This window comes from Salmo salar, chromosome 01 (assembly GCF_965601325.2).
Source record: "Salmo salar chromosome 01, fSalSal1, whole genome shotgun sequence".
Classification (NCBI taxonomy): Eukaryota; Metazoa; Chordata; class Actinopteri; order Salmoniformes; family Salmonidae; genus Salmo; species Salmo salar.
In genome coordinates this window covers 138,995,165-139,022,204 of record NC_138291.1, presented here as the reverse complement: position 1 = coordinate 139,022,204, position 27,040 = coordinate 138,995,165, and the positions used below count along the sequence as shown (strand labels likewise).

The following is a 27,040-nucleotide window of genomic DNA, read 5'->3' as shown; positions in this document are numbered from 1 at the left end:
TTGCCTTATCCAAATAAGCCTATAGATACTTTAATGATTCACCCAATGAGTGTAGACTGTAAAGCACCTGGTTAAATGTAAGACAATCCTAGGTTACTATTACCCAAGCTAATTGCACTTTAGTCATACAATACATTTTAAGTAATTTAGCAGATGCTCTAATCCAGAGCGATTTACAGTAGTGAATGCATTCATTTCGTGCATTTTTATTTTTATTCATTTGTACTGCCCCCCCGTGGGAATCGAACCCACAACCCTGGCGTTGCGCACACCATGCTGGGCCACAGGGAAGCCTATTACAATGGGTTGTGTGACTCTTGTATTTTTTTTGTTTGCCAGAATCACTGAAATTGAAATGATTTGACTTTTTAATACATATTCATGTGTTAAGTCACATTGTACTTTCTGTGTTTTAGTTTAGTGCCCCTGATTAAGAAAAATGAAAGGGGGTAAATTTGACTCAAGGTTCCTGCCCTATGATGTGATGACTTATGTTTTTGATATACCTACCTTACAATCATGTTCTAAATAAAGTACTGCTAGTATGTATGTATTCAAATAATATTGTGTACCTGTCCCTTTCAATTTTGCAATGTTGAAATAACATGAACACATGAGCTGCTGTTCTAACGAAACTTTTGGCCTTTCTATCACTCAAACTACTATTCCCACAATCCCTTTCACGAATGAAATTTTGACGTAATCAAAATGACAACGTCATGGTGGACTAGTGTGTGTGTGTGTGCATGGTGCTAGACGGATTAAAACGTCGACCATATGGAATATATGTCGAAAAACTGATCATTAAATACGAGGTTGGTATTTTTATGGATTACGATACGTATTTGGGGAAGTGGAAGTTAGTATTACATTGCTACATTACTTTCCTAGGCGTCTAAAGAAAGCGTGACTGCTAGCTGTTAGCAAGTTTACAACTTTTAGCACGCTACTATGTAAGACACTCGTTACTATGTAAGACATGCTAGCTAACAAAATACAGTGAGCTGAAATTTTAATTTATCTCACTTTACGTTTTCTGGTGAATTTCCCTAGCTAACTTACCCGTGGTAGTCAGCTATGGTATGTGACTGACACGTAGCTGACGTTAGCTAGCTGAGTCAGAAGATAAGTGAGCCAGTGAGTGACATTTGGCAGCTGATCAGACTTCTTGCAGCTAACAGATGCATTTAGTAGCTAACTAGTTTAGACACAAGCCATTGATGGTTATTTGGCATATATGTAATAAAAGTTCGCTTGCTAGCAACCCTGATTTCTGATGTGTTTCTTATAGTTAATGTCATCATCTGTGTCACAGCCTCTCTGCAATAGGACAGAATGCTTCGCAGATCCAGGATCAGTGTTCGTCCGAACGTCAGGCCAGCAGGCAGAGGGCCAGCCCCAGCCTCCTCCCAGGACACTCCACCTTCCCAGGAGGCTCCAGCTGCAGGCTCCCAGGCCTCCGAGGACCTTCCCCAGGCAGGGGGCCAGTGCATGAAGGACACCACAACTGCAGTGCTAGAAGCCTCCACAGAGTCCACCACACCCAGAGAGTGAGTGCCAATCGATCAATGGGGAAAGGGGGATACCTAATCAGTTGTACAACTGAATGCCTTCAACTGAAATGTGTCTTCTGCATTTAATTCAACCCCTCTGAATCAGAGAGGTGCAGGGGGCTGCCTTAATCAACATCCATAATTGAGTCAAATGTATTGTAGTCACTTTTACAGTTGAATGTGTAAATGCAGAGGTGTGGCTGTCAGTGACTGTTCTGGAGGTTTATAATCTCTCATAGGATTTCAAATTTTGTTGTAGAATTGAGAACTACTCAAGGTAACATGGGTCGTACACATGGTTTAAACTAGTCTGATGAATTAGGCTGTAATACACAATTCATTTGTATATGCAGCCTGAAACTAATGCCTGCAAAATCGTGTAAATGTTCAATAGAAATACATTTTAACTTAGTATACTGGCTGTCTGTGCGGTTTGTCCTTCATTTGCTAAAAATTTGAGACAAAATATCCACATGAAAGTATTGTTTACCAGATTTTTTTTTTAGAGAGGCAGTAGGTATATGATTTTTCACCAAGGTAAAGTTTGTTTTGTATTGGATCTTTTTTCATTTCGTCAATAGCTTTGAACTAAGCATGCCATGACAATGAAAATGTTGTATTCTGAATCAGGGGATGATGGAGAACAATCCACACTTTAAATGATTTAAAAAATTGGGAAATCTGAAGAAAAAAATTGAAATATATGAAAAAGTCACACAAAAAGGTCTGGATTGTTTTCCATCCTCCCCTGATTCAGAATACATAATTTATTGTCACAGTAAACAATACTTTCCTCTGGAGATTTGCCTCAAATTTCAAGCAGCTTAAAGACAAACCGCACAGACCACCTGGAGAGTAAGTTTAAATGTAAATGTATTATACATTCTGGCTCATAAGAAACATTTACACAATTTTGCAGCCATTGGCTTCAGGCTGTATATACATATTAATCAGACTAGGTTTAAACTTGGTTTTGCCCCAACAACCATCCTCTGACTGTGGTTCAGTGTTGCCCACGTATTAGCTGACTGTCTGCATTGTCTCTGACCCTTTTGTCTTTGGTATAGGGATGGAAAAGACCCAAATGGCGAGGCTTCCAGCAGCACCCCCTCTGCTGGTCTTCAAAGGAGGAAGCGGTTCGCTGTCATGCCAAACCTTGCCAAACCCCGGGTGGCCACCACCCCAGCCCTCACCCGCTCCTCCCCCAGGACCCCCAAGTCCCCTGTGAGAGCGGGCACTGAGACTCCAGCTCCAACCCCTGAGGCTCCAGAGGCCCCCAGACAGACAGATTCTGGACCCCCACAGGGCATGAGATCCCCAAGGCGGAGGCCCTCTGGTGGTAGTAAGCAGTCCAAAGGACAACCCAAACCCAGGCCACTGTCCCCAGCTTCCCCAGGCCCTACAACAACCTCTCTGGGGAATGTGGCAATGGAGGACTCATCCTCGTCACAACAGACCCCGCAGGCAGCAGGCAAAGGCAGTATCCAATTAGATCTCCTGAAAAAAACACCAACCATTAAAGGTCCATCCACTCCGTTAGAGATAGTCCCATCATCCTCCCTTCCAGACAAAGAGGGTATCTCAGTATCAGAGAGAGCTAAGACTCTGGTCGCCAGGTCTGTGTCTGGTGGGCTCACCGGGCTGGCACCAGGGAAGTCCAGGCTTAGCAGGTTCCTGAATGACCCAACAGACCTACAGAGGCTGGCTAAGGCCCGGAAACTCAGAGAGCTGCTGAGACAGGAGATGAACAAGGAGAAGGTGAGATTGGTTTTAGTCTCACTGGTGATCTTTAGTTCAAATAATAAAGTGATGCTAGAAAGGTTTTGTACAATTTCAGCCAGTAATTTTGAAAGTAGCGCTCACGAGCCAAAACGTGTCCCCAGTAATTGTGCACAACTGTATTCAACATAATCCATTTAGTTTGATATGTTACGTCCTGATTTTATTTATAAAAAATTTAAAAAAGAATTTGTATGTTACAAATTCCAATTCGTACAATGTTATTAATTTGTATGTGCTTAAGATCCCGTTCAATCTATTTAAGGATGGATAATGTCATCTTGTTAGCTAACAACATTACGCATGTTTGATAACACACAATCTGCACAGAATGTAAGATTATTATTGCAAATTAATATGTTAAACGCTTCTCTAGGCACAGTCAATGTTTTGAAGATACCAAGAAATGCAAATTCATTGCAGATCTCAAACACTCAGTGACAGTGTTTACTGTCATTGTTTAGATGCTTGTCATACCGCTGAATTTTAACATCGTGATGTTTTGAATGTGCAGAAACGGAGCAAAGCCAAGGTGTGTGTGAGCGAATACACACTAGATCCCTCTAAAATGACCATGAGAGATCTCATCTACTACCTGCCTGATACCAACCCCATGACGTAAGCTTACACCTTTAGTGGGTGTGAGTCTGGGTGGGGGGTGTATTTGTTGGGGACAGTCAGTGTAAATCTATGTTCTATTTCAAAGGTTTTTCTGAAGCGTAAGTTCCCTGTGTTGTGTTTTCCTTTCAGGTCTTATCTGGTAGAGGAACAGAGGGAGAACGAGACTGTCCTCCCACTCACCCCACCAAGAGAAGAGTAAGACTGTATCATGTTCAAGTTTATTTTCCATTTCTAGAAAATATATTTTAGGCAGGCAATAAAGTGTGTGAAATATCATCTCACAATGTAACAACCAAGTGACCTGTGCTATTTAACCCAATTGAAATTATCATCTTTGTCTTATACAGGTCACCTGAAAGACCCCCAACGCCGGAGGCCCCAGCTGAGACAGCCAGCCAGGGAGATGAAGATGAGGATGACGATGGGGTGATGGTCCCGCGGGTGAAGGTGGCAGAAGACGGCTCTCTGATCATCGATGAGGAGAGGTCAGCGACGTCTCTCAGTTTCCTAATTGAAAAGCAATTTTTTATTTACTTCCTGAATTGACTTCCTGATTTGACTGAATTGAACTTCACCCCAATCCTGTTATGTTTGGATGTTACCTAACTTTCTCCCCCTGTGTGTTTGTGTGTGTGTCCCAGTTTGACAGTGGAGGTCTTGAGGCAGAAAGGGCCCAACCCAGCTGATGATAGAGACCCCATCTTTGAGCGTGGCTCCACAACCACCTACTCGAGCTTCAGGAAGGGGACACACGTCAAGCCCTGGTCCAACAAAGGTCTGTCTGACAACCACTACTTGGGTACAATAGAACTCTACTCTATCCCAATATTTACTTAATCATCAGTTACACCTTAGTTTACCTGCGTTTGTGCATGTTGAAACCAAAAGTCCTACTAAAACAAAGTCTTTGTGCTGTTTCGTCAGAGACGGACATGTTCTTCCTGGCCATCAGTATGGTGGGAACAGACTTCTCCATGATTGGACAGCTGTTCCCTCACCGCGGTCGCACCGAGATCAAGGTATCACTGACAGTCTAGAAATTACCTGTGTAATTTATTATAGTGTTATTCCTGATTTAGCCCCATAAGTAGGGCCCTGTGTTTTGGTTGTTCATGTCACATAACCTGGATTTAAAGGCACAGGGCAGTAAAAATATATATATACACTACTGGACTATATTCAAACTGGAAACTGTATATCCTGAGGCTTCATTTATTGTGTCTGGGGATTTTAACAAAGCAAATTTGAGAGCAAGCATATTGATTGCGCTACACGCATGGGCAATACCCTCGACCACTGCTACTCTGACTTCCGCGATGCATACAAAGCCCTCCCCCGCCCTCTTTTCATCAAATCCTACCCCGACCCCATCTTGCTCCTACCGTCTTATAGGCAGAAACTCAAACAGAATGTACCAGTGACGAAAACCATTCAATGCTGGTCCGACCAATCGGAAACCACGCTTTAAGATTGTTTTTATCACGTGGACTGGAATATGTTCCGGTCAGCCACAGAGAACAACATCGACCTATACGCTGACTCGACCTATACCCTAACCAGAAATGTGGATGGATGGCGGCATTCGCGCAAAACTGAAAGCACACACCACCGCATTTAACCATGGAAAGAGGTCTGGGAATATGACTGAATATAGACAGTGTAGCTATTCCCTCCGCAAGGCAATAAAACCAGAGAAATGCCAGTACAGGGACAAGGTGGAGTCGCAATTCAACGGCTCAGACACGAGACGTATGTGGCAGGGTCTACAGGAAATAACGGACTACAAAAAGAAAACCAGCCACGTCACAGACACCGACATCACGCTTCCAGACAAACTAAACACCTTCTTTGCCCGCTTTTAGGATAATACAGTGCCACCGTCACGGCCGCTAAAAAGGACTGCGCCCCCCTCTCCTTCTCTGTGGCTAACGTGAGTAAAACATTTAAAAGTGTTAACCCTCGCAAGGCTGCTGGCCCAGATGGCATCCTTAGCCGTGTCCTAAGAGCATGCGCAGACCAGCTGGCAGGTGTGTTTACGGACATATTCATTGCTACCTATCCCAGTCTGTTGTCCCCACATGTTTCAAGATGGCTACCATTGTTCCTGTACCCAAGAAGGCAAAGATGACTGAATGAAATGACTACCGCCCCGTAACACTGACTTCTGTCATCATGAAGTGAATAGAGAGACTAGTCAAGGATCATATCACCTCCACCTTACCGGCCACCCTAGACCCACTTCAGTTTTCATACCGCCCTAACAGGTCCACAGACGACGCAATCGCCATCACACTGCACACTGCCCTATCCCATCTGGACAAAAGGAATACCTATGTAAGAATGCTGTTCATTGACTACAGCTCAGCATTCAACACCATAGTACCCTACAAGCTCATCATCAAGCTGGAGGCCCTGTGTCTCAACCCAGCCCTGTGAAATTGGGTCCTGGACTTTCTGATGGGCCGCCCCCAGGTGGTGAAGGTAGGAAACAACATCTCCACTTCGCTGATCCTCAACACTGGGGCCCCACAACGGTGCGTGCTTAGCCCCCTCCTGTACTCCCTGTTCACCCATGACTGCGTGGTCATGCACGCCTCCAACTCAATCATCAAGTTTGCAGACGACACAACAGTAGTGGGCTTGATTACCAACAACGACGAGACAGCCTACAGGGAGGAGGTGAGGGCACTCGGAGCGTGGTGTCAGGTAAACAACCTCTCACTCAACGTCAACAAAACGAAGGAGATGATCGTGGACTTCAGGGGGACAGCAGTGGAGAAGGTGGAAAGTTTTAAGTTTCTCAGCATACACATCACAGACAAACTGAAATGGTCCACCCACACAGACAGTGTGGTGAAGAAGGCACAACAGCGCCTCTTCAACCTCAGGAGGCTGAAGAAGTTTGGCTTGTCACCCAAAACCCTGACAGACTTTTACAGATGCACAATCGAGAGCATCCTGTCGGGCTGTATCACAGCCTGGTACGGCAACCTTTACCGCCCTCAACCGCAAGGCTCTCCAGAGGGTGGTGCGGTCTGCACAACACATCACCGGGTGCATACTACCTGTCCTTCATGACCCCTACAGCACCCGATGTCACAGGAAGGCCCAAAAAATCATCAAGGACATCAACCTCCCGAGCCACTGCCTGTTCACATCGCTACCATCCAGAAGGCGAGGTCAGTACAGGTGCATCAAAGCTGGGACCGAGAGACTGAAAAACAGCTTCTGTCTCAAGGCCATCAGACTGTTAAACCGCCATCACTAACAGAGAGAGGCTGCTGTCTACATTAAGACCCAATCACTGGCCACTTTATACAATAACATGCTAAATAATGGCACTTTAATGTTTACATATCTTGCATTGCTCATATCACATGTATATACTGTATTTTATACCATCTATTGCACCTTGCCAATGCTGCTCGGCCATCGCTCATCCATATACTTACATGTACATATCCTCATTCACTCCTTTAGATTTGTGTGTATTAGGTAGTTGTTGGGGAATTGTTAGATTACTTGTTAGATATTACTGCACTGTCGGATCTAGAAGCACACTCGCATTAACATCTGCTAACCATGTGTATGTTACACTTAAGATTTGATACCGTTCAAAAGTTTGGGGTCACTTAGAAATGTCCTTGTTTTCCATGAAAACATACATGAAATGAGATGCAAAATGAATAGGAAATATAGTAAAGATGTTGACAATGTTATAAATAATGATTTTTAATTGAAATAATAATTGTGTCCTTCAAACTTTGCTTTTGTCAAAGAATCCTCCATTTGCAGCAATTACAGCCTTGCAGACCTTTGACGTTATAGTTGTCAATTTGTTGAGGTAATCTGAAGAGATTACACCCCATGCTTCCTGAAGCACCTCCCACAAGTTGGATTGGCTTGATGAGTGCTTCTTACGTACCATACAGTCAAGCTGCTCCCACAACAGCTCAATAGGGTTGAGATCCGGTGCTGGCCACTCCATTATAGACAGAATACCAGCTCACTGCTTCTTCCTTAAATAGTTATTGCATAGTTTGGAGCTGTGCTTTGGGTCATTGTCCTGTTGTAGGAGGAAATTGGCTCCAATTAAGCGCCGTCCACTGGGTATGGCATGGCGTTGCAAAATGGAGTGATAGCCTTACTTCTTCAAGATCCCTTTTACCCTGTACAAATCTCCCACTTTACCACCACCAAAGCACCCCCAGACCATCACATTGCCTCCACCATCCTTGACAGATGGTGTCAAGCAGTCCTTCAGCATCTTTGCATATTTTCTGCGTCTCACGAATGTTCTTCTTTGTGATCTGAACACCTCAAACTTAGATTTGTCTGTCCATAAAACTTTTTTCCAATCTTCCTCAGTCCAGTGCCTGTTCTTTTGCTCATCTTAATCTTTTATTTTTATTGGCCAGTCTGAGATATGGCTTTTTCTTTGTATCTCTGCATAGAATGCCAGCATCCCGGAGTCGCCTCTTCACTGTTGACGTTGAGACTGGTGTTTTGCGGGTACTATTTAATGAAGCTGCCAGTTGAGGACTTGTTAGGCGTCTGTTTCTCAAACTAGACACTCTAATGTACTTGTCCTCTTGCTCAGTTGTGCAAAGGGGCCTCCCACTCTTTCTATTCTGGTTAGAGCCAGTTTGCGCTGTTCTTTGAAGGGAGTAGTACACAGCGTTGTACGAGATCTTCAGTTTCTTGGCAATTTCTCGCATGGAATAGCCTTCATTTCTCAGAACAAGAATAGACTGACGAGTTTCAGAAGAAAGTTATTTGTTTCTGTCCATTTGAACCTGTAATCGAACCCACAAATGCTGATCCTCCAGATACTCAACTAGTCTGAAGAAGGCCAGTTTTATTGCTTCTTTAATCAGGACAACCGTTTTCAGCTGTGGTAACATAATTACAAAAGGGATTTCTAATGATCAATTAGCCTTTTAAAATTATACACTTGGATTAGCTAACACAACGTGCCTTTGGAACACAGGAGTGATGGTTGCTGATAATGGGCCTCTGTACGCCTATGTAGATATTCCATAAAAAATCTGCCGTTTCCAGGATCAGAAGTCATTTACAACATTAACAATGTCTACACTGTATTTCTGATCAATTTGATGTTATTTTAATGGACAAAAAAGTTGCTTTTTTTGCATTGTTTTTGCATTTTTAAGTGACCCATAACTTTTAAACAGTAGTGTATATATTTATGTATATTTCCACACTGAGGATGGAATAATACTGTGAAATTATGAAAATGCCCTTTTAGTGTAAGAGCTATTTGAAAAGACTGCCATAAATGTCATCTTGTTTTGGCGGGAGGATGTTTTGGCCTTCCATGATACCATGTGGTAAATTAGTTAATAGACCACCAATGAGAAAGAGAGTTCCCAACCTCTGCCAATAACAGCAAATGTTCAGTTTCCCCTCCCCACTCCCAGACAGTCCTAGCAGAATTATTCCTTGAGAAATTGCCCGTTGACCATTTTAATTGAAAATAATCACAGTAAGATACCGTAATTTCCAGACTATAAATCGCAACTTTTTTCCCACGCTTTGAACCTCACGGCTTAAACAATGACGCGGCTAATATATGTATTTTTCCCGCTTACACATTTTTTTTCCCCAAAAAACACATTCTGTGACGTGCTCAGTTCTTTGGCGGCATGAAGCTTTCATTAGACCAATGAAATTGCCGAACGGGTTAAGGTCAAACAACTTTTTTGTTTACTGTTTAGATTAAATCGAGCGCTCTCAAACTTCCCATCATTCTGATTACGGTAGTCATTTTGTCACCCTCATCATGGCAAAGATACAGAGAAATGCATATGATGCAGCTTTCAAGTTGAAGGCGATTGATCTGGCTGTTGGAAAAGGAAATACAGCTGCTGCACGGGAGCTTGGTCTTAATGAGTCGATGATAAGACGTTGGAAACAGCAGCGTGAGGAATTGACTCAGTGCAAAAAGACAACTAAAGCTTACTGCAAATGTTTTATTTTTTGTTACAAGCCGTGTTTCGTTGAAGCCTATTTATTTTTGTTACAAGCCGTGTTTCGTTAAAGCCTGTGTAAAGTTTATTTGTTTCAATGTACCGGTAGGCACCTGCGGCTTAGAGACATGTGCGGCTTATTTATGTTCAAAATATACACTGCTCAAAAAAATAAAGGGAACACTTAAACAACACAATGTAACTCCAAGTCAATCACACTTCTGTGAAATCAAACTGTCCACTTAGGAAGCAACACTGATTGACAATAAATTTCACATGCTGTTGTGCAAATGGAATAGACAACAGGTGGAAATTATAGGCAATTAGCAAGACACCCCCAATAAAGGAGTGGTTCTGCAGGTGGGGACCACAGACCACTTCTCAGTTCCTATGCTTCCTGGCTGATGTTTTGGTCACTTTTGAATGCTGGCGGTGCTTTCACTCTAGTGGTAGCATGAGACGGAGTCTACAACCCACACAAGTGGCTCAGGTAGTGCAGCTCATCCAGGATGGCACATCAATGCGAGCTGTGGCAAGAAGGTTTGCTGTGTCTGTCAGCATAGTGTCCAGAGCATGGAGGCGCTACCAGGAGACAGGCCAGTACATCAGGAGACGTGGAGGAGGCCGTAGGAGGGCAACAACCCAGCAGCAGGACCGCTACCTCCGCCTTTGTGCAAGGAGGAGCAGGAGAAGCACTGCCAGAGCCCTGCTAAATGACCTCCAGCAGGCCACAAATGTGCATGTGTCTGCTCAAACGGTCAGAAACAGACTCCATGAGGGTGGTATGAGGGCCCGACGTCCACAGGTGGGGGTTGTGCTTACAGCCCAACACCGTGCAGGACGTTTGGCATTTGCCAGAGAACACCAAGATTGGCAAATTCGCCACTGGCGCCCTGTGCTCTTCACAGATGAAAGCAGGTTCACACTGAGCACGTGACAGAGTCTGGAGACGCCGTGGAGAACGTTCTGCTGCCTGCAACATCCTCCAGCATGAAAGGTTTGGCGGTGGGTCAGTCATGTTGTGGGGTGGCATTTCTTTGGGGGGCCGCACAGCCCTCCATGTGCTCGCCAGAGGTAGCCTGACTGCCATTAGGTACCGAGATGAGATTCTCAGACCCCTTGTGAGACCATATGCTGGTGCGGTTGGCCCTGGGTTCCTCCTAATGCAAGACAATGCTAGACCTCATGTGGCTGGAGTGTGTCAGCAGTTCCTGCAAGAGGAAGGCATTGATGCTATGGACTGGCCCGCCCGTTCCCCAGACCTGATTGAGCACATCTGGGACATCATGTCTCGCTCCATCCACCAACGCCACGTTGCACCACAGACTGTCCAGGAGTTGGCGGATGCTTTAGTCCAGGTCTGGGAGGAGATCCCTCAGGAGACCATCCGCCACCTCATCAGGAGCATTCCCAGGCATTGTAGGGAGGTCATAGAGGCACGTGGAGGCCACACACACTACTGAGCCTCATTTTGACTTGTTTTAAGGACATTACATCAAAGTTGGATCAGCCTGTAGTGTGGTTTTCCACTTTAATTTTGAGTGTGACTCCAAATCCAGACCTCCATGGGTTGATAAATTGGATTTCCATTGATTATTTTTGCGTGATTTTGTTGTCAGCACATTCAACTATGTAAAGAAAAAAGTATTTAATAAGATTATTTCTTTCATTCAGATCTAGGATGTGTTGTTTAAGTGTTCCCTTTATTTTTTTGAGCAGTATATATTTCTTTTAATTCAGTGGGTGCGGCTTATATTCAGGTGCGCTCAATAGTCTGGAAATTGCGGTACTTCGTTTTTTACCTCAGAAATTATTTTATGAGAGAAATAAAACAGGTGCATTGGACCTTTAACCATTAAATAAATGTTTTCCATAAGACTTTCCCCTTCTCTTTTTTTTAAATGTCAGATGGTCCAGCACCATCCTTATACACTTGCTTTAATTTTTGGTGTAATTCTCATTTCTGGAAAAGGCTTAAAATAAAGATTTCAATACAGGTCATGATCAACCAAAACAACAGGCCCTACCCATAAGGTATACGGGGTATTTGGAAATAGCCACGGGATGGTTTTTCAATACCGTCAAAACTGTTAACTATTTCTTTGAAGTTTTTCCAATTCATTTTAGCTACTTTTTAAGTAAATACCTTCAGTCAACTTGTGTAATTCATTAGGAGATTAAGCAGATCGCATTTTTCATTTCACCTGTCTCATTGTTACATTATGAAGGTTACCATAGTTCCCCAGAACAGTTGAGCCAGTCAAATGTTTGTTTGTAAATAGTTTAACGGGAGAAAGCGGGAGCAGGTCCAGCTGTGTATTGACAGGGGTCGCATTTCTTTGAAAGTAAGGTTTAACATTTTTGCTTCAATAGAGTGATCAGGGATGTGCAACTATAGTTTTCCTTCACAGAAAATACATTAATGCAACACATTCAGCAGAAAATTGTTTCATTTTTAACAGCTGGCAGCCACACAAGTAAATGAGATTACTGTGAAAAAGCAAGGTATTTTTTTTGCCAAAATGATGCATGGCATCATATTTTTATGTTTATCATAGAAAGAATGTTGCCAGGTACATTTCCTTATGTTTTGCTTAAAGTTAATATTCCATTTTACCTTAGAAAAGTAGGCTGGTTACACTGAGAAAAGTACCAGAGAAAAGTAGCTACACATCAGTCAGAGCGCTGTCTGATGATAGAATGCCCATTTGTGAATTCTCATCTGAGTGGAGAAGTGCAACTGAAGCACAAGATTTGTCTGATGCTGAGCAGAAATTACAATAACGAGCATTTTAGGTCTGCGTTTACAAAATGCAGAAAGATATTTCTTTTTTCCTGCGTGAAATTCTGTGTTAGCGTTCAAGTTTAACTTGGTAGTTCTAAGTAAGTGGCTGAATAATTAAGGTAACAGGGCATCATATTGTGTTAGCTTTCTACCTTGTTTAAGAAGTCAAAGCCCTTTGGATGAGTTATTTGTACAGCTCTCTCTGCTATCTTGATTTCTTCGTTTTTTTCTCCTCTCCGTTCTTGGCCCGTTTTCTCTCTCCCCCCCCCCCCCCCCCCCCCCCCCCCTTTTCTGAGCAGAGCAGGCAGGCTTGTTGCCCGAGCGACTTCATTTGCGCCCGTTAGCATATTTAGCTAGCAGCCTCCATGGAAATTCGCTATTACTTGCACTCATTTTGTTAGCATTCTGGTAATGGATGCCCAATGGGTTTTTCTTTTGTGTGTTTTTGGCACCCTCTTGTGTACTAAGTTGCTAATACCATAAATCCCAGGATGAGAAGGACGGTAATGAAGATATGAAGGTCTGGGTACCGCCCAACCCTAAATACTGTAGATCGGGGCTGTAGCACTATACAACTGTACTAGGTTGTGTTACTGCCGGTTTGTAATTCTGTCTCCTGTTTTTGTGTCTTTCAGAACAAGTTCAAGAAAGAGGAGAGAGCAAACAGCTGGAGGATAGACAAGGCCTTCAGTAAGTTTGAAAAACTTTTATCAGAAGGAACTTAGTATACTCGGCCGTTATAGACGTGATTCGGGAATCCAATTCATCTTGGTCTTTTCTCTGTTCTGACTGCACTGTTGGAGCTAGGAACCCAAGCATTTCGCTACAGCCGCAATAACATCTGCTATATATGTGTATCTAACCAACAAAAATGTGATTTGATTTAGAGGAGAAACGCAGGCTGGATCTTGAGTTCTTCACTAGTCTCCTGGAGAAGATCTTGGCTGCAGAGGCAAAGAGGAACAAAAATAACAAGTCCCCCACAGAAAAGATACGAATCAAGAAAAAAATCAAACCGAAAGGTAACTAAGATACATTTCCTTGTTTACTACCTAGTTGGTCATGTAGGGAGTTCCACCACAAAGTCAATGCCTGAATTTCTCAGAGTGGATTTTAACAGACGTTAAAATGTGTTGTTGATGATGTGTTGCATCTCATATGGCATCTCTCACCTATGTAATCTGGTGAAATTGTTGTGATTTCTTGAACATTATTCATAGTTAAAAGGTAGTAATGTCTTCAGCCCACGCATTAGCCGTCCTTGCTCCCTGTATGAGTCTCTATCTCTGCTCTCACTGTCCATCAGAAAAGAAAGCAGCGAAGCAGCTGAGCGACGTGGAGGAGGAGGGGTTAGACGCGGAGATGGACACAGAGGAGATGGAGGGAGAGAAGGAGAACGAGAACGTCTCTAATGAAGGGACCACACTTTCCTCCGCTCCCACCACTAAGAGAAAACGCAAAAGTAGGGATGGAGGAGGAGAGTCCTCTCCTGAAGAAGCAAAGGATGGAAAGAAAAAGAAGATCGACCTAATAACAAGTGATCAAGGTGCAGTAGAACTTCCACGACTTCAGTGGTGCTTTTCACAGTAGCCATACAACAAAGTGAAAATATACAAAATCTAGTAACTCATTATTTATCTTACTTACTGCCGTTGTTTCCTCTGCTTCCTCAGAAGAGGCTGGTGTACCTGAAGATTCTGAGGCAGGGCCTCCAGAGAGGTAATGCTTGCCGTTTGTAAATGTCAACTATTTTGTTCTTTACATTAGGAGAAAAAGTGTCAAGTGCAAAAATAATTTTTTGACTTCATATTCATCATCTCCAGCACCACCCCAACATCAACATACACTATACATACAAAGTATGTGGACACCCTTTCAAATGAGTGGTTTCGGCTATTTCAGCCACACCCGTTGCTGACAGGTGTAAAATGGAGCACACAGCCATGCAATCTCCATAGACAAACATTAACAGTTGAATGGACTTACTGAAGGGCTCAGTGACTTTCAACGTGGCACCGTCATAGGATGCCACCTTTCCAACAAGTCAGTTTGTCAAATGTATGCCCTGCTAGAGCTGCCCCGGTCAACTGTAAGTGCTGTTATTGTGAAGTGGAAACGTTTAGGAGCAACAGTGGCTCAGCCGCGAAGTGGTAGGCGACAAGCTCACAGAACGGGACCCCTGAAGCGAGTAAAAATCGTCTGTCCTTGGTTGCAACACTCTACCGAGTTCCAAACTGCCTCTGGAAGTCAGCACAAGAATTGCTCGTCGGGAGCTTCAAGAAATGGGTTTCCATGGCCGAGCAACCGCAAACTAGCCTAAGATCACCATGCGCAATGCCAAGTGTCGGTTGGAGTAGTGTAAAACTCGCCGCCGTTGGTCTCTGAAGCAGTGGAACAGCCTGCACAAGGCCCTGACCTCAACCCCATCGAACACCTTTGGGATGAATTGGAACGCTGACTGCGAGTCAGGCCTAATCGCCCAACATCAGAGCCCGACCTCACTAATGCTCTTGTGTATGAATGGAAGCAAGTCCCCGCAGCAATGTTCCAACATCTAGTGGAAAGCCTTCCCAGAAGAGTGGAGGCAGTTATAGCAGCAAAGGGGGACTAACTTCATATTAATGCCCATGATTTTGGAATGAGATGTTTGACAAACAGGTGTCCATATACTTTTGGTCATGGAGAGTCCTCTATGAAAATAGTGTTTCTATGTTTTGTGTGGAAAAAGATAGAGAAAGATAAGTGTTTCTAATGACATCCTCAACCAATTAGTAGGCAATGCCTACTCACAATGGGTTAAAATATCATGATGCACACCGATGATGTCACTGGAAAGACTTATCTTCCTCTATCTAACAAAACATAGAAATGTGCCATTTTCACATATGTTGATGTTGGGGTGGTGCTGGAGATGTTGATTATGAAGTTGAACATTTTAGAAATGTCCCTTTAAAGGTGCAGTATGCAGATATCGCTCTGCCATTTTACATTTTGCTAAAAGTCTATTAGTTTGCCTAATTTCAGTTTTTGTAGAGAGTCATTGTGCCATCTAAACCCCTGTGAAATATTTTTTAAATAACCAAATATTGTATTTTCAGCTGTTTGAAACTGGTGTACAAAACCGAAAGTAAAAGACGCAAAAAACAGAATTTAAGAATGGGAAGCATAGAAATAGTGTACATGGAACAGATCTACCACTTCTTGGACTTGCGTTCAATGAGAATGACAGATCTATAACTCACATTTCTATGTGAATTTGGTCAGGTCGCCCAAAAGATTACATATTGTAGGTTTAATAATTATGATGTATTTTTTTATTAGTTCAAAGCAGGCAGAAGGGCCTGTGGAAGCAGCCAAGGGACCTGTGGTGATCAAACCAGCCCAGTTGTCCCGTGGCCGATCCCAGAGACCTCTTCCTAACCTGGGTAGGAAGTGGGGCCAGAGGGGCCCTGAGCCCAATACCAAGCCTAACGTTAAAGATGGGGCAACACCTACAGAGGAGGAGAACACTGAAGAAGGGCTGTCTGAAGAACAGGTAGGTCTTTGTCCTGTGAGGAAAACCCCATTTTTAAGAGGGTAAATAGAGCTTATATTCACTCCAACATCATTGTGGACAAAAAAACTTCCCCTGGTCATATGACGCACACCAATCACAGAGAATTGTGACTTTTTTTCTTATTAATCGTAAATGTTTGTAACATTCTATAAACCCTAAGACTGTTGTCTGAACCTCAATAGCTGAAAAGTAGTTGAGTGTCTGTGTGGTCCAACCTCTACTTTAACTTACTTTCAGGTAGATAAAGATGCTTCTCCTTCAGTCAGTCAAAAGGAGAAGAAGAAAGCTGGTAAACTCTCTTCATCTGAGGGAGAGGAGGAAGAAGCCAACGATAAACCCATCAAACCCACCAGGTACACACACGCACACTGATCCTACATAACTGAAGAGGGTCACAGCCATAGATGGCAGTAAAACTAACTATGTTAATGTATTTCAGGTATGGCAGAATACCCAAAAAGACACAGCTCTTGAATTACCCTGCAAAGGAGGATGGGGACTCGCCCTCAGACTCTGCCCCCACTCCTGCCTCAGACGGATCCCCATCCACTTCTTCCTCCACCAAGCCCAAATCCAAACCAGCATCCAGGAGGTCCAAAATCAAACCTGGCCCAGCACTGCCAGGTAGGAAGGGCCAATCAGCGGCTAGGAAATCCAAGCTGGTCACCCTCAGGGCGTCCCAGTCTGAAGATGAAGATGAGGAAGAAGGAGCATGGAGAGAGGAGGCGCAGGCTGAGGAGGACACCCACAATCCCACAAGCCCAGAGGATGAGAACCAGGCACCTGCGTTCATTCCCATGAGCCTTCGCTCGCCACAACCTGTCGCCACAGAGGTTGAGGAGACCATGGAGGAGGTGAGAGGGGTGACACACTTACCATTTCACACAACTGAGCTTAGCTGTAATGCACTGGCCTGGTTACACATCCCCTATAATTGCTCCACCATAATTGCACCATAGTTGCTGGAAGGGTCAATGTGTAAAGAACAAATCTGAACCACTATGGAATGGGTTGGCTCAATGCTTTGAAAAAGGTTAGTCTACTGTCCCGGGGATCTAGATCCTACATAATGGATCTATTTGTATTTATTTTTAGGTTATTTTATTATTTTATCCAGTCACAGTTGCATCCCATTGGTTTACCCATTTAATTCACTCTCCGACTTGCTATTCACAAAGCTTCTTTAGTTATCCTACACTTTAGAAACCCAGCACAACCTACCCTGTGTATGTCTTTTTATTCATTTATTTATCATGCATGGTTTTTCTATCCTGTAACCTCCCTTCCTTCCTTCCATCCTGTCATCCTCTCCCCCGCTCACAGCTCGATATCTCCGTCAACGTGCCTGATGTCCTGGGTATTTCCCATGATGCATTCTGCCCTGACTCGTCATGCGAGCGGGCACAGGGTGGTGAAATGGGCACAGTGCCCTGTGAACATCAGTTGGACCTGTTAGTAGTAAGTCATCATGTGACCTCATGTGCCCTGTCCTGTTTGTCCTGTCTGTGTCATGTGGCCAAAATGTATTTCCCTATACATCACAACCATCCCTCCTTCATCCATGTTTTTGACCAACATTTTGTCATCAATAGCTAGGTTTCCATCCAATTAGTGACAGATTTTCATGTGAAAATTCTAAAATCTGCATAAAAAAAATATAGGCATTTTCCTACCAGAGATGTTTCAATCGAACATACTTATTGCGGATAAAAGGCTGTGTGTGATGACGTAGTGCACATCAAAATAACTTTTACGGTTAAATTCCCAAGTACCGGGGGGGAAAAAACGAGTTAAATGGGTTTACATCGCCTTTTCAACAACAAAAAAGAGTTATATACCAACTGTGTCCACTCTAGTCTTGTCACAAGCGCTCTAGCCAACAGCTCGCAGATACAGTGTGGGTCGCCTACCAACAGTATGGGATTTTTGGGGATTTTTATTTGTCAAAACGGCAGCCAAGCATCGGTCATCATGTCACCAGAATAAGGCCCTCGAATTTATTGGAAAGGAGCATCAAACTCATCACTGTGCACTTTCACCACCCTGTGAAGTTTATCCTAAGTTATTTCATCTGTAGCCTAATAAACTGCATGTTTGGTAGTGGGAGGACCACACATCATCGCGTGACTCAAGTTTACTATGTTCTGATGGTTATTATATTATTATTTGTGCATTAAGGTGTTTCTCACTGCCATTTCTCACATAATACATTTTCTAGACACTAACGAACGAATTCTCAACATTTCTGAAATTGTACCAGTATTTACTGTTTCCATCAGTCTGTTCGTGACTTTTTTTCATGTGTCAGGCAATTCATCCGTTTTAAATGGTTGGATAGAAATCTGGTTATAGTATCACATTTGAGATTCAGTATATAGCACTTTTCAGAAGTTCTCGGTGTTAAATTGAGATCACTGGGTCAAGCATCCAATTGCGTCAAGCACGGCTGCTATATTGCTCCAGATTGTGTCTATGTTATGAGGACTAATGTTTTAGTTTTCTTCGTTCTAGGACGTGATAGACTTCCTGTCTCCAGATAACATGGAAGGTAGGTTGGTCCTTTCAAGAGCTGATATCTATTGTATCCTCTTAAGTAAAAAATATATACAAAATATAAACGCTCTCCCTCACACCACTAACTATAGAATGTTAAACTGTTTCTCTTCCCCTCTCGCCTCTGTGTTCCAGTATCTGAGGAGAGCTACAACGAGGCAGCTAGAACCCTTCTGGCCATCGGCAACCTCACCCACCTGTCTCAGGCAGCTGAGGCCTTCACTGCAGGAGCAGATGATATCATCACGGAAGAATGTTCCAATGAGGACCAACTGTACCAGATGACACCTCAGCCCACTGACCAATCACAAACTAGCACCATTCCTTCTGAGTCTCTGACACCTTACCTTAGGGTCACTGAGGCATCACGAATCGCTGAGGATTCTGTACCTGTTGCCACGTCAACAACAGCCTATGTCCCTGTCACCACGACAACAGCCTCTATCCCAGTCTGCAAAATAACAACCTCTGTCATAATTACCACGGCAACAGCCTCAGTCCCAGTCACCACGACAACAGCCTCTGCTCCAGTCACCTTGACAACAACAGCCTCTATCCTAGTCACCACATCAACGGCCTCTGTCCCAGTGCCTCAGAGCAGTGATACGCCCACTCTAGAAACTCCACCCATAGAGGAGGGGCCTCTCAGACAGAGGGAGGGGACTGATATTGGACACGCCTCTCAGGTGGAATCAGGTTCTGAAGTGTCAGAAGGCTCAGAGCAGCAGACAACCTCACAGACCAGGAGGAGCCACTTCCCTAAGGTCAAACCCAACCTGGGACGGGCTGCTAGGACCACACAACTCAAACCCCAACAGACTACCACCACACTGTCAGAATCACCACTAGAGCCTATGCTGAATATCACCACAACCTCAGAACCACAGCCTACCATGATTATCATAGAACCACCACTGCCTACTGAGAGTATTAATACAGAGTCAGAAACACAGCCCAACCAGAGAACTACCGCACACTCAAAATCACAACCCACCACCACACACTCCAAGCACCAGCCCACCACAAATATCATCACACACTCAGAACCACCGCCCATTCAGAGAACCAGAGTAGCGTATTCAAAACCACAGCCTGCATTGAATACCACTACACAGTCAGAACCACCCCAGCCCACACTAAATTCCACCACAAACACACTCTCAAAACAACAATCCACACAGAGTACCACCATACTCTCACAACCACAGCCCACCCCAAGCCTTGAGCAGCCAGGTCCAGTTACACTCAGACCCATAGTCCCAGAGTCACCTCTGAGGTCATCAGAAGAGGTGAAAGGTCACGATGGCCGTAAGGGAAATACTTCCTCTTCCCTCAGTGCTGGAGTGTCCCAGTCAGGGACATCTGACTCGGAACAGCCCAAACAGACAGGCCCTCTAACCCGCAGGGCCCGTTTACCTAAACCCAAACCCAACTTGGGTCGCGCCACTACACACTCTGCAGTCCAGGTACCAGAAAGCAGGCCAAACCCTGAAGTCCAGACACCAGATGTGGCTTTCAGACCCACATCTGAGGTCCAGAGTGTAGATACTGGACCCTGCCCTGAAGTCCAAACACCAGAGGAAGCTGATGAAGTTCCCATGGAAATACAACAGATCCACCAAGTCGTCCCCCTTTCTGACATCATCGATACTACTCAGGTAAGGCTTTTATAAATGTCAGCTATTGGTTTACCCGTAAATGCTATTTATAATTGAATGTGTTCCAACAAAGATGTCTGATTGTGTTACAGTTGCATTACCACAGTGTGTTTTTAAATGGTGTGTGTGTGTGATTTTATTCATAGGAGGAAATACAACAGATTCACCAAGTCATCCCTCATCCACCCATAGAGGAGGGGCCTCTCAGACAGAGGGAGGGGACTGATATTGGACACGCCTCTCAGGTGGAATCAGGTTCTGAAGTGTCAGAAGGCTCAGAGCAGCAGACAACCTCACAGACCAGGAGGAGCCACTTCCCTAAGGTCAAACCCAACCTGGGACGGGCTGCTAGGACCACACAACTCAAACCCCAACAGACTACCACCACACTGTCAGAACCACCACTAGAGCCTATCCTGAATATCACCACAACCTCAGAACCACAGCCTACCATGATTATCATAGAACCACCACTGCCTACTGAGAGTATTAATACAGAGTCAGAAACACAGCCCAACCAGAGAACTACCGCACACTCAAAATCACAACCCACCACCACACACTCCAAGCACCAGCCCACCACAAATATCATCCCACACTCAGAACCACCGCCCATTCAGAGAACCAGAGTAGCGTATTCAAAACCACAGCCTGCATTGAATACCACTACACAGTCAGAACCACCCCAGCCCACACTAAATTTCACCACAAACACACTCTCAAAACAACAATCCACACAGAGTACCACCATACTCTCACAACCACAGCCCACCCCAAGCCTTGAGCAGCCAGGTCCAGTTACACTCAGACCCATAGTCCCAGAGTCACCTCTGAGGTCATCAGAAGAGGTGAAAGGTCATGATGGCCATAAGGAAAATACTTCCTCTTCCCTCAGTGCTGGAGTGTCCCAGTCAGGGACATCTGACTCAGACCAGCCCAAACAGACAGGCCCTCTAACCCGCAGGGCCTGTTTAACTAAACCCAACTTGGGTCGCACCGCCAAAGCCGCTACACGCTCTGCAGTCCAGGTACCAGAAAGCAGGCCAAACCCTGAAGTCCAGACACCAGATGTGGCTTTCAGACCCACATCTGAGGTCCAGAGTGTAGATACTGGACCCTGCCCTGAAGTCCAAACACCAGAGGAAGCTGATGAAGTTCCCATGGAAATACAACAGATCCACCAAGTCGTCCCCCTTTCTGACATCATCGATACTACTCAGGTAAGGCTATTATAAATGTCAGCTATTGGTTTAGCCTAAATGCTATTTATAATTGAATGTGTTCCAACAAAGATGTCTGGTTGTGTTACAGTTGCATTACCACAGTGTGTTTTTTAAAGGGTGTGTGTGTGTGATTTTATTCATAGGAGGAAATACAACAGATTCACCAAGTCATCCCTCATCCACCCATAGAGGAGGGGCCTCTCAGACAGAGGGAGGGGACTGATATTGGACACGCCTCTCAGGTGGAATCAGGTTCTGAAGTGTCAGAAGGCTCAGAGCAGCAGACAACCTCACAGACCAGGAGGAGCCACTTCCCTAAGGTCAAACCCAACCTGGGACGGGCTGCTAGGACCACACAACCCCAACAAACTACCACCACACTGTCAGAACCACCACAGACTACCACCACACTGTCAGAACCACCACAGACTACCACCACACTGTCAGAACCACCACCCATTCAGAAAACCAGAGTAGCGTATTCAAAACCACAGCCTACATTGAATACCACTACACAGTCAGAACCACCCCAGCCCACACTAAATTCCACCACAAACACACTCTCAAAACAACAATCCACACAAAGTACCACCATACTCTCACAACCACAGCCCACCCCAAGCCTTGAGCAGCCAGGTCCAGTTACACTCAGACCCATAGTCCCAGAGTCACCTCTGAGGTCATCAGAAGAGTTGAAAGGTCACGATGGTCGTAAGGGAAATACTTCCTCTTCCCTCAGTGCTGGAGTGTCCCAGTCAGGGACATCAGACTCAGACCAGCCCAAACAGACAGGCCCTCTAACCCGCAGGGCCCATTTACCTAAACCCAAACCCAACTTGGGTCGCACCGCCAAAGCCGCTACACGCTCTGCAGTCCAGGTACCAGAAAGCAGGCCAAGCCCTGAAGTCCAGACACCAGAGGAAGCTGATGAGGTTCCGATGGAAATACAACAGATCCACCAAGTCTTCCCCCTTTCTGACATCATCGATACTACTCAGGTAAGGCTATTATAAATATCAGCTATTGGTTTAGCCTAAATGCTATTTATAATTGAATGTGTTCTAACAAAGATGTCTGGTTGTGTTACAGTTGCATTACCACAGTGTGTTTTTAAAGGGTGTGTGTGTGATTTTATTCATAGGAGGAAATACAACAGATTCACCAAGTCATCCCTCATCCACCCATAGAGGAGGGGCCTCTCAGACAGAGGGAGGGGACTGATATTGGACACGCCTCTCAGGTGGAATCAGGTTCTGAAGTGTCAGAAGGCTCAGAGCAGCAGACAACCTCACAGACCAGGAGGAGCCACTTCCCTAAGGTCAAACCCAACCTGGGACGGGCTGCTAGGACCACACAACCCCAACAGACTACCACCACACTGTCAGAACTACCACAGACTACCACCACACTGTCAGAACCACCACAGACTACCACCACACTCTCAGAACCACCGCCCATTCAGAGAACCAGAGTAGCTCATTCAAAACCACAGCATACATTGAATACCACCACACAGTCAGAACCACCCCAGCCCACACTAAATTCCACCACAAACACACTCTCAAAACAACAATCCACACAAAGTACCACCATACTCTCACAACCACAGCCCACCCCAAGCCTTGAGCAGCCACGTCCAGTTACACTCAGACCCATAGTCCCAGAGTCACCTCTGAGGTCATCAGAAGAGGTGAAAGGTCATGATGGCCCAAAGGAAAATACTTCCTCTTCCTTCAGTGCTGGAGGATCCCAGTCAGGGACATCAGACTCAGACCAGCCCAAACAGACAGGTCCCCCAACCCGCAGGGCCCGTTTACCTAAACCCAAACCCAACTTGGGTCGCACTGCCAGAGCCGCTACACGCTCTGCAGTCCAGGTACCAGAAAGCAGGCCAAGCCCTGAAGTCCAGACACCAGATGTGGCTGATGAGGTTCCCATGGAAATACAACAGGTCCGCCAAGTCTCCCCCTTTTGTGACATCATCGATACTACCAAGGTAAGGCTATTATAAATGTCAGCTATTGGTTTAGCCGGTTGCATTACCACAGTGTGCTTTTAAAGTGTCTGATCTGTGTGTGTGGTGTTTGTATTCATAGGAGGAAATGCAACAGATTCACCAAGTCATCCCTCTTACTGACGTCATTGATACCACCCAGGTAATTCAATGTATTCCTACCGAAGATGTCTGGTTGCGTGTAGAAATGTGCTCCTAAGATATGCGTCTCATCTGTGTGCGTCCGATGTTTCTATTCACAGGGCGATATGTCTGTCTTTACGGAGGGAAGCTTTTTCTCACAACAAAGTGATGCTGTCTTCATACAGCACTCAGAAACTTCTGTATCGACTGCTCTGTTGGACCAGGCCCCGTCAGACCCGGATGAGCCTATATTCATCCTCTCCCTGACTGAAATCCCAGTACTCCCCACAGGGGAGGAGAATGGCTGCACATCCCAGACCCTCTCCGAGCCTTTCTTTTTTCTACCAGTCGCAGACGCAGGCGCTCAACTGCAGCATAGGTTTGTGCCTGTCAGTCATCACTAACCCCTTTTCCACTCAGTTTTCCCCCCAAATGCAATTTATCTCCCACATGAATGTACATTTTCTCCTCTCTCCCCCTCTTTCTTTCTCTCTTTCGTCCCTCTTTTGTGCACTCTGTCCCTTCACCTTGCATATCCTTCTCTCCTCCTTCAGCAGTGGTATTGTTGCCCCTGGAGGTGGTTTGGAGAAAGGGAATGCTGGTATCCTCTGTGAAGTCTCTGAGCCTATGTCAGTGGATGAGGCCCTTCCTCAACCCTCATACACCAGTATCAAGGAGTCTGGCTCCACAGCGGGCCCAGTAGGAGTGTGTGCCTCGGCCAAACCCTCAGAAGACTCCATGGCTGATGCAGAGACTAGTGAGGACACATATCCTCCTTCTAAGAAGAGGAAAGTGCCAGAGAGAGCCAGGAGAGGTGGGCACAGAGTACACAGTAGTGCATCTAATACAATGTGTAAAACACTTGCTCTCCATCATCTGTTTGTTTGTTTGTTTGTTCGTTCATTCATTTGATTCCGTTCATCCATTCATCCATCCATTTTATTGTGTAATATTCTCCTAATATAATTCTGTCTCTGCTTGTGTGAAGTAGACAAACTGCAGGTGAGACCTAACACTGCAGTAAGGAAACAGACCAGTTGTTCAGCCCCTGCCAAGGAGGCTGTGTCACCTGTTACCCCAGACCAGACCACCTCTTTGACCACTACCACCCTAGACACTGACCACCCCACTGCCTCCAGTCCCCCGGCCCAGCCAGGCCCCTCTGTCACGGGAACCGCATCACGAGAGGTGGTGGCTGATGAGCCACAGCAGGGGACTGTGGGCTGTTTAGATCGTACAGAGACAGTGCACACGCCGACTGGAGGGGAGGACAATAGTTCAGGGGCGGAGTCTCAGGCTGCCTGTCAAATTGCACCGCTGGCTATGGGTGGCCCCTTGAGCAGGTGATTTGTCTGAAATTCATTCGTTCTTATACCTGTCACTCTCTATCTCCCCCTGTTTGTACTATCTATTAGTTACTATCTATTAGTTATGAACTCCTCAATTAAAGATGGAGTCGTAAGTAGGTAAAAGGACCTGCTGTTGTATTATAGTTAATTGACAGGACACATTCGATTGTCTTCCATTGATTAGATTGATTAGGAGTGTTAATAATTATTGATTTAAATATTTTGGATATTCCTTCCCCCTACAGGCCTGGTAGGAGACCCAGAGGATTCCTGTCTTTCATGTCCAATAAGAACACCTCCCCTGTAGCTGTCCCTCCCCGAGGTACCAGAGCAGCCGCTCAGAGGCCCCAGGTCAACACCACCCGCCCAGGGGGGAAACGGGCTGCTCCTGCACCTTCCACCACCACCAGAACCATGCCTTCACCTTCCACAACCAATAACACCACCACCCCCACTAGAGCCACCAGAACCACCACTAAGCCAGATTTTTCCGCCAGGGTGACTCGGGAAAAACCCTCTGATGTCCTGGCCTTACACTCAGACCCAGAGCCCAGTACCTCCCTGTGTACTACAGCTACTAAGGTAAAGAGATGGACAACATCTGGTGATACAGTATTTTACCTATGAACTTTGCAAAAAAAAACATCAACCTACTGTTGTGGGTATGATCTTGTATTTATTTTTTTCCAAAACGATGAGAAACAGAACCCTCATTGTACTCCTGCCCTACTCTCACGCTCGCTCTCTCTCCCTCCCCATCTCTCTTTCCACCAGTCTTCTCAGGTGCCAGCCACCCAGCCCAGTGCGTCTCCCTGTGTGGACAGCAGTTCAGCAGACGAGGAACCCATCAACGTGTCCCAGTACTTCTTCAGTGACATCTTCACCGAGGTCGAGGAGAATGAGGGATGAGAGACGGAGAGAAAGGAGGACGGGAAAGGAGAACAAGAAGGCACTCTTTGACTCTTTGTTTGAATCAAACTGGAGAACAAAATGTCAAGTACTTAAGAAAACATGTTTTTGTATCTACCACTGAAATTACGTTTCTGCTTGCTTGTGTTTATGCGAACAAGGTTTCATGCTTGCAGTGAACAGATTTGGTCACAAGATGGCAACAGTGAAACCAAACTAGGGAAAATTCCTCTTCAAATTTTTTGGGGGACCAAACTGACGCGCCTTTAAGCTAATTTCCTAAATTTAACGATTACGTTTTTGGCTCTTTTACCCCAATCATATCATCTAGTCTATTGAGTAAGCTATTCATTCTAATAACATATTTATATTTATTTGGTTTACATTTTTTCAAACCACACCAAGCTAGACATTCATGATAATTTCCCTCTATCTGCATGAAGGAGAATACTTGAAATCAGTATCAACTCACTCTACTACAGGGACTTTCACATTCAAATTTGTGTTCTTATTTGAAATATTGTTTACATAGGTGGCCATTGTCTTATTATGAGCATTGTGTGTGTATATATGTTTATTATAATTTAGATCAGACATATTGGAGGGGTATGTACCCTTAACATTTACTTTGGTTTTTCACTCTTTGTGCATGAACAAGACCCAGCTTTGCAGCTTGAGGGACAGCACAGCGATATCTCTTTATTTCATGCTCCCTGAAGATACAGGAAATATCGTTTCAAATGGAACAGAATCCTCTAGTTTAATCCATGTACAGTGACAAACTCACAGAAACAGTGCACAGATCATGAGTCCAATTTCAGTTCTCAATTATTGATAATGTTCTGCAGCCACTGTTGGTTCAAACTAACATAGATGTTCTGTAGCTCATGTAAAATATGTGAATAAAGTTTTATACGTTAAAGTCTA

At 44.8% G+C, this 27,040-nt stretch overlaps 1 protein-coding gene across 4 annotated transcripts; it reads left to right on the top strand.

Moving 5' to 3' along the window:
- The first annotated feature begins 683 nt into the window (after window positions 1-683).
- On the top strand, window positions 684-27,040 carry LOC106561920 (uncharacterized). Of its 4 annotated transcripts, none has more exons than XM_082978831.1 (27): window positions 684-815; window positions 1,316-1,550; window positions 2,621-3,311; window positions 3,847-3,950; window positions 4,083-4,148; window positions 4,301-4,438; window positions 4,595-4,728; window positions 4,878-4,972; window positions 13,364-13,418; window positions 13,616-13,750; window positions 14,035-14,274; window positions 14,402-14,447; window positions 16,050-16,267; window positions 16,526-16,637; window positions 16,724-17,138; window positions 17,608-17,742; window positions 18,796-18,832; window positions 18,973-20,495; window positions 20,642-21,715; window positions 21,862-22,716; window positions 22,860-23,714; window positions 23,815-23,874; window positions 23,975-24,234; window positions 24,413-24,669; window positions 24,844-25,198; window positions 25,450-25,786; window positions 25,979-27,040. In XM_082978831.1, the coding sequence occupies exons 2-27, from the start codon at window positions 1,336-1,338 to the stop codon at window positions 26,111-26,113; spliced, it is 8,547 nt and encodes a 2,848-aa protein (XP_082834957.1). In that variant the 5' UTR covers window positions 684-815; window positions 1,316-1,335; the 3' UTR covers window positions 26,114-27,040. The 4 variants fall into 4 exon arrangements, with proteins under 4 accessions (XP_082834957.1, XP_082834956.1, XP_082834955.1 ...); XM_082978830.1 differs by having other exon boundaries at window positions 24,410-24,669; window positions 24,847-25,198; XM_082978829.1 differs by having other exon boundaries at window positions 24,410-24,669.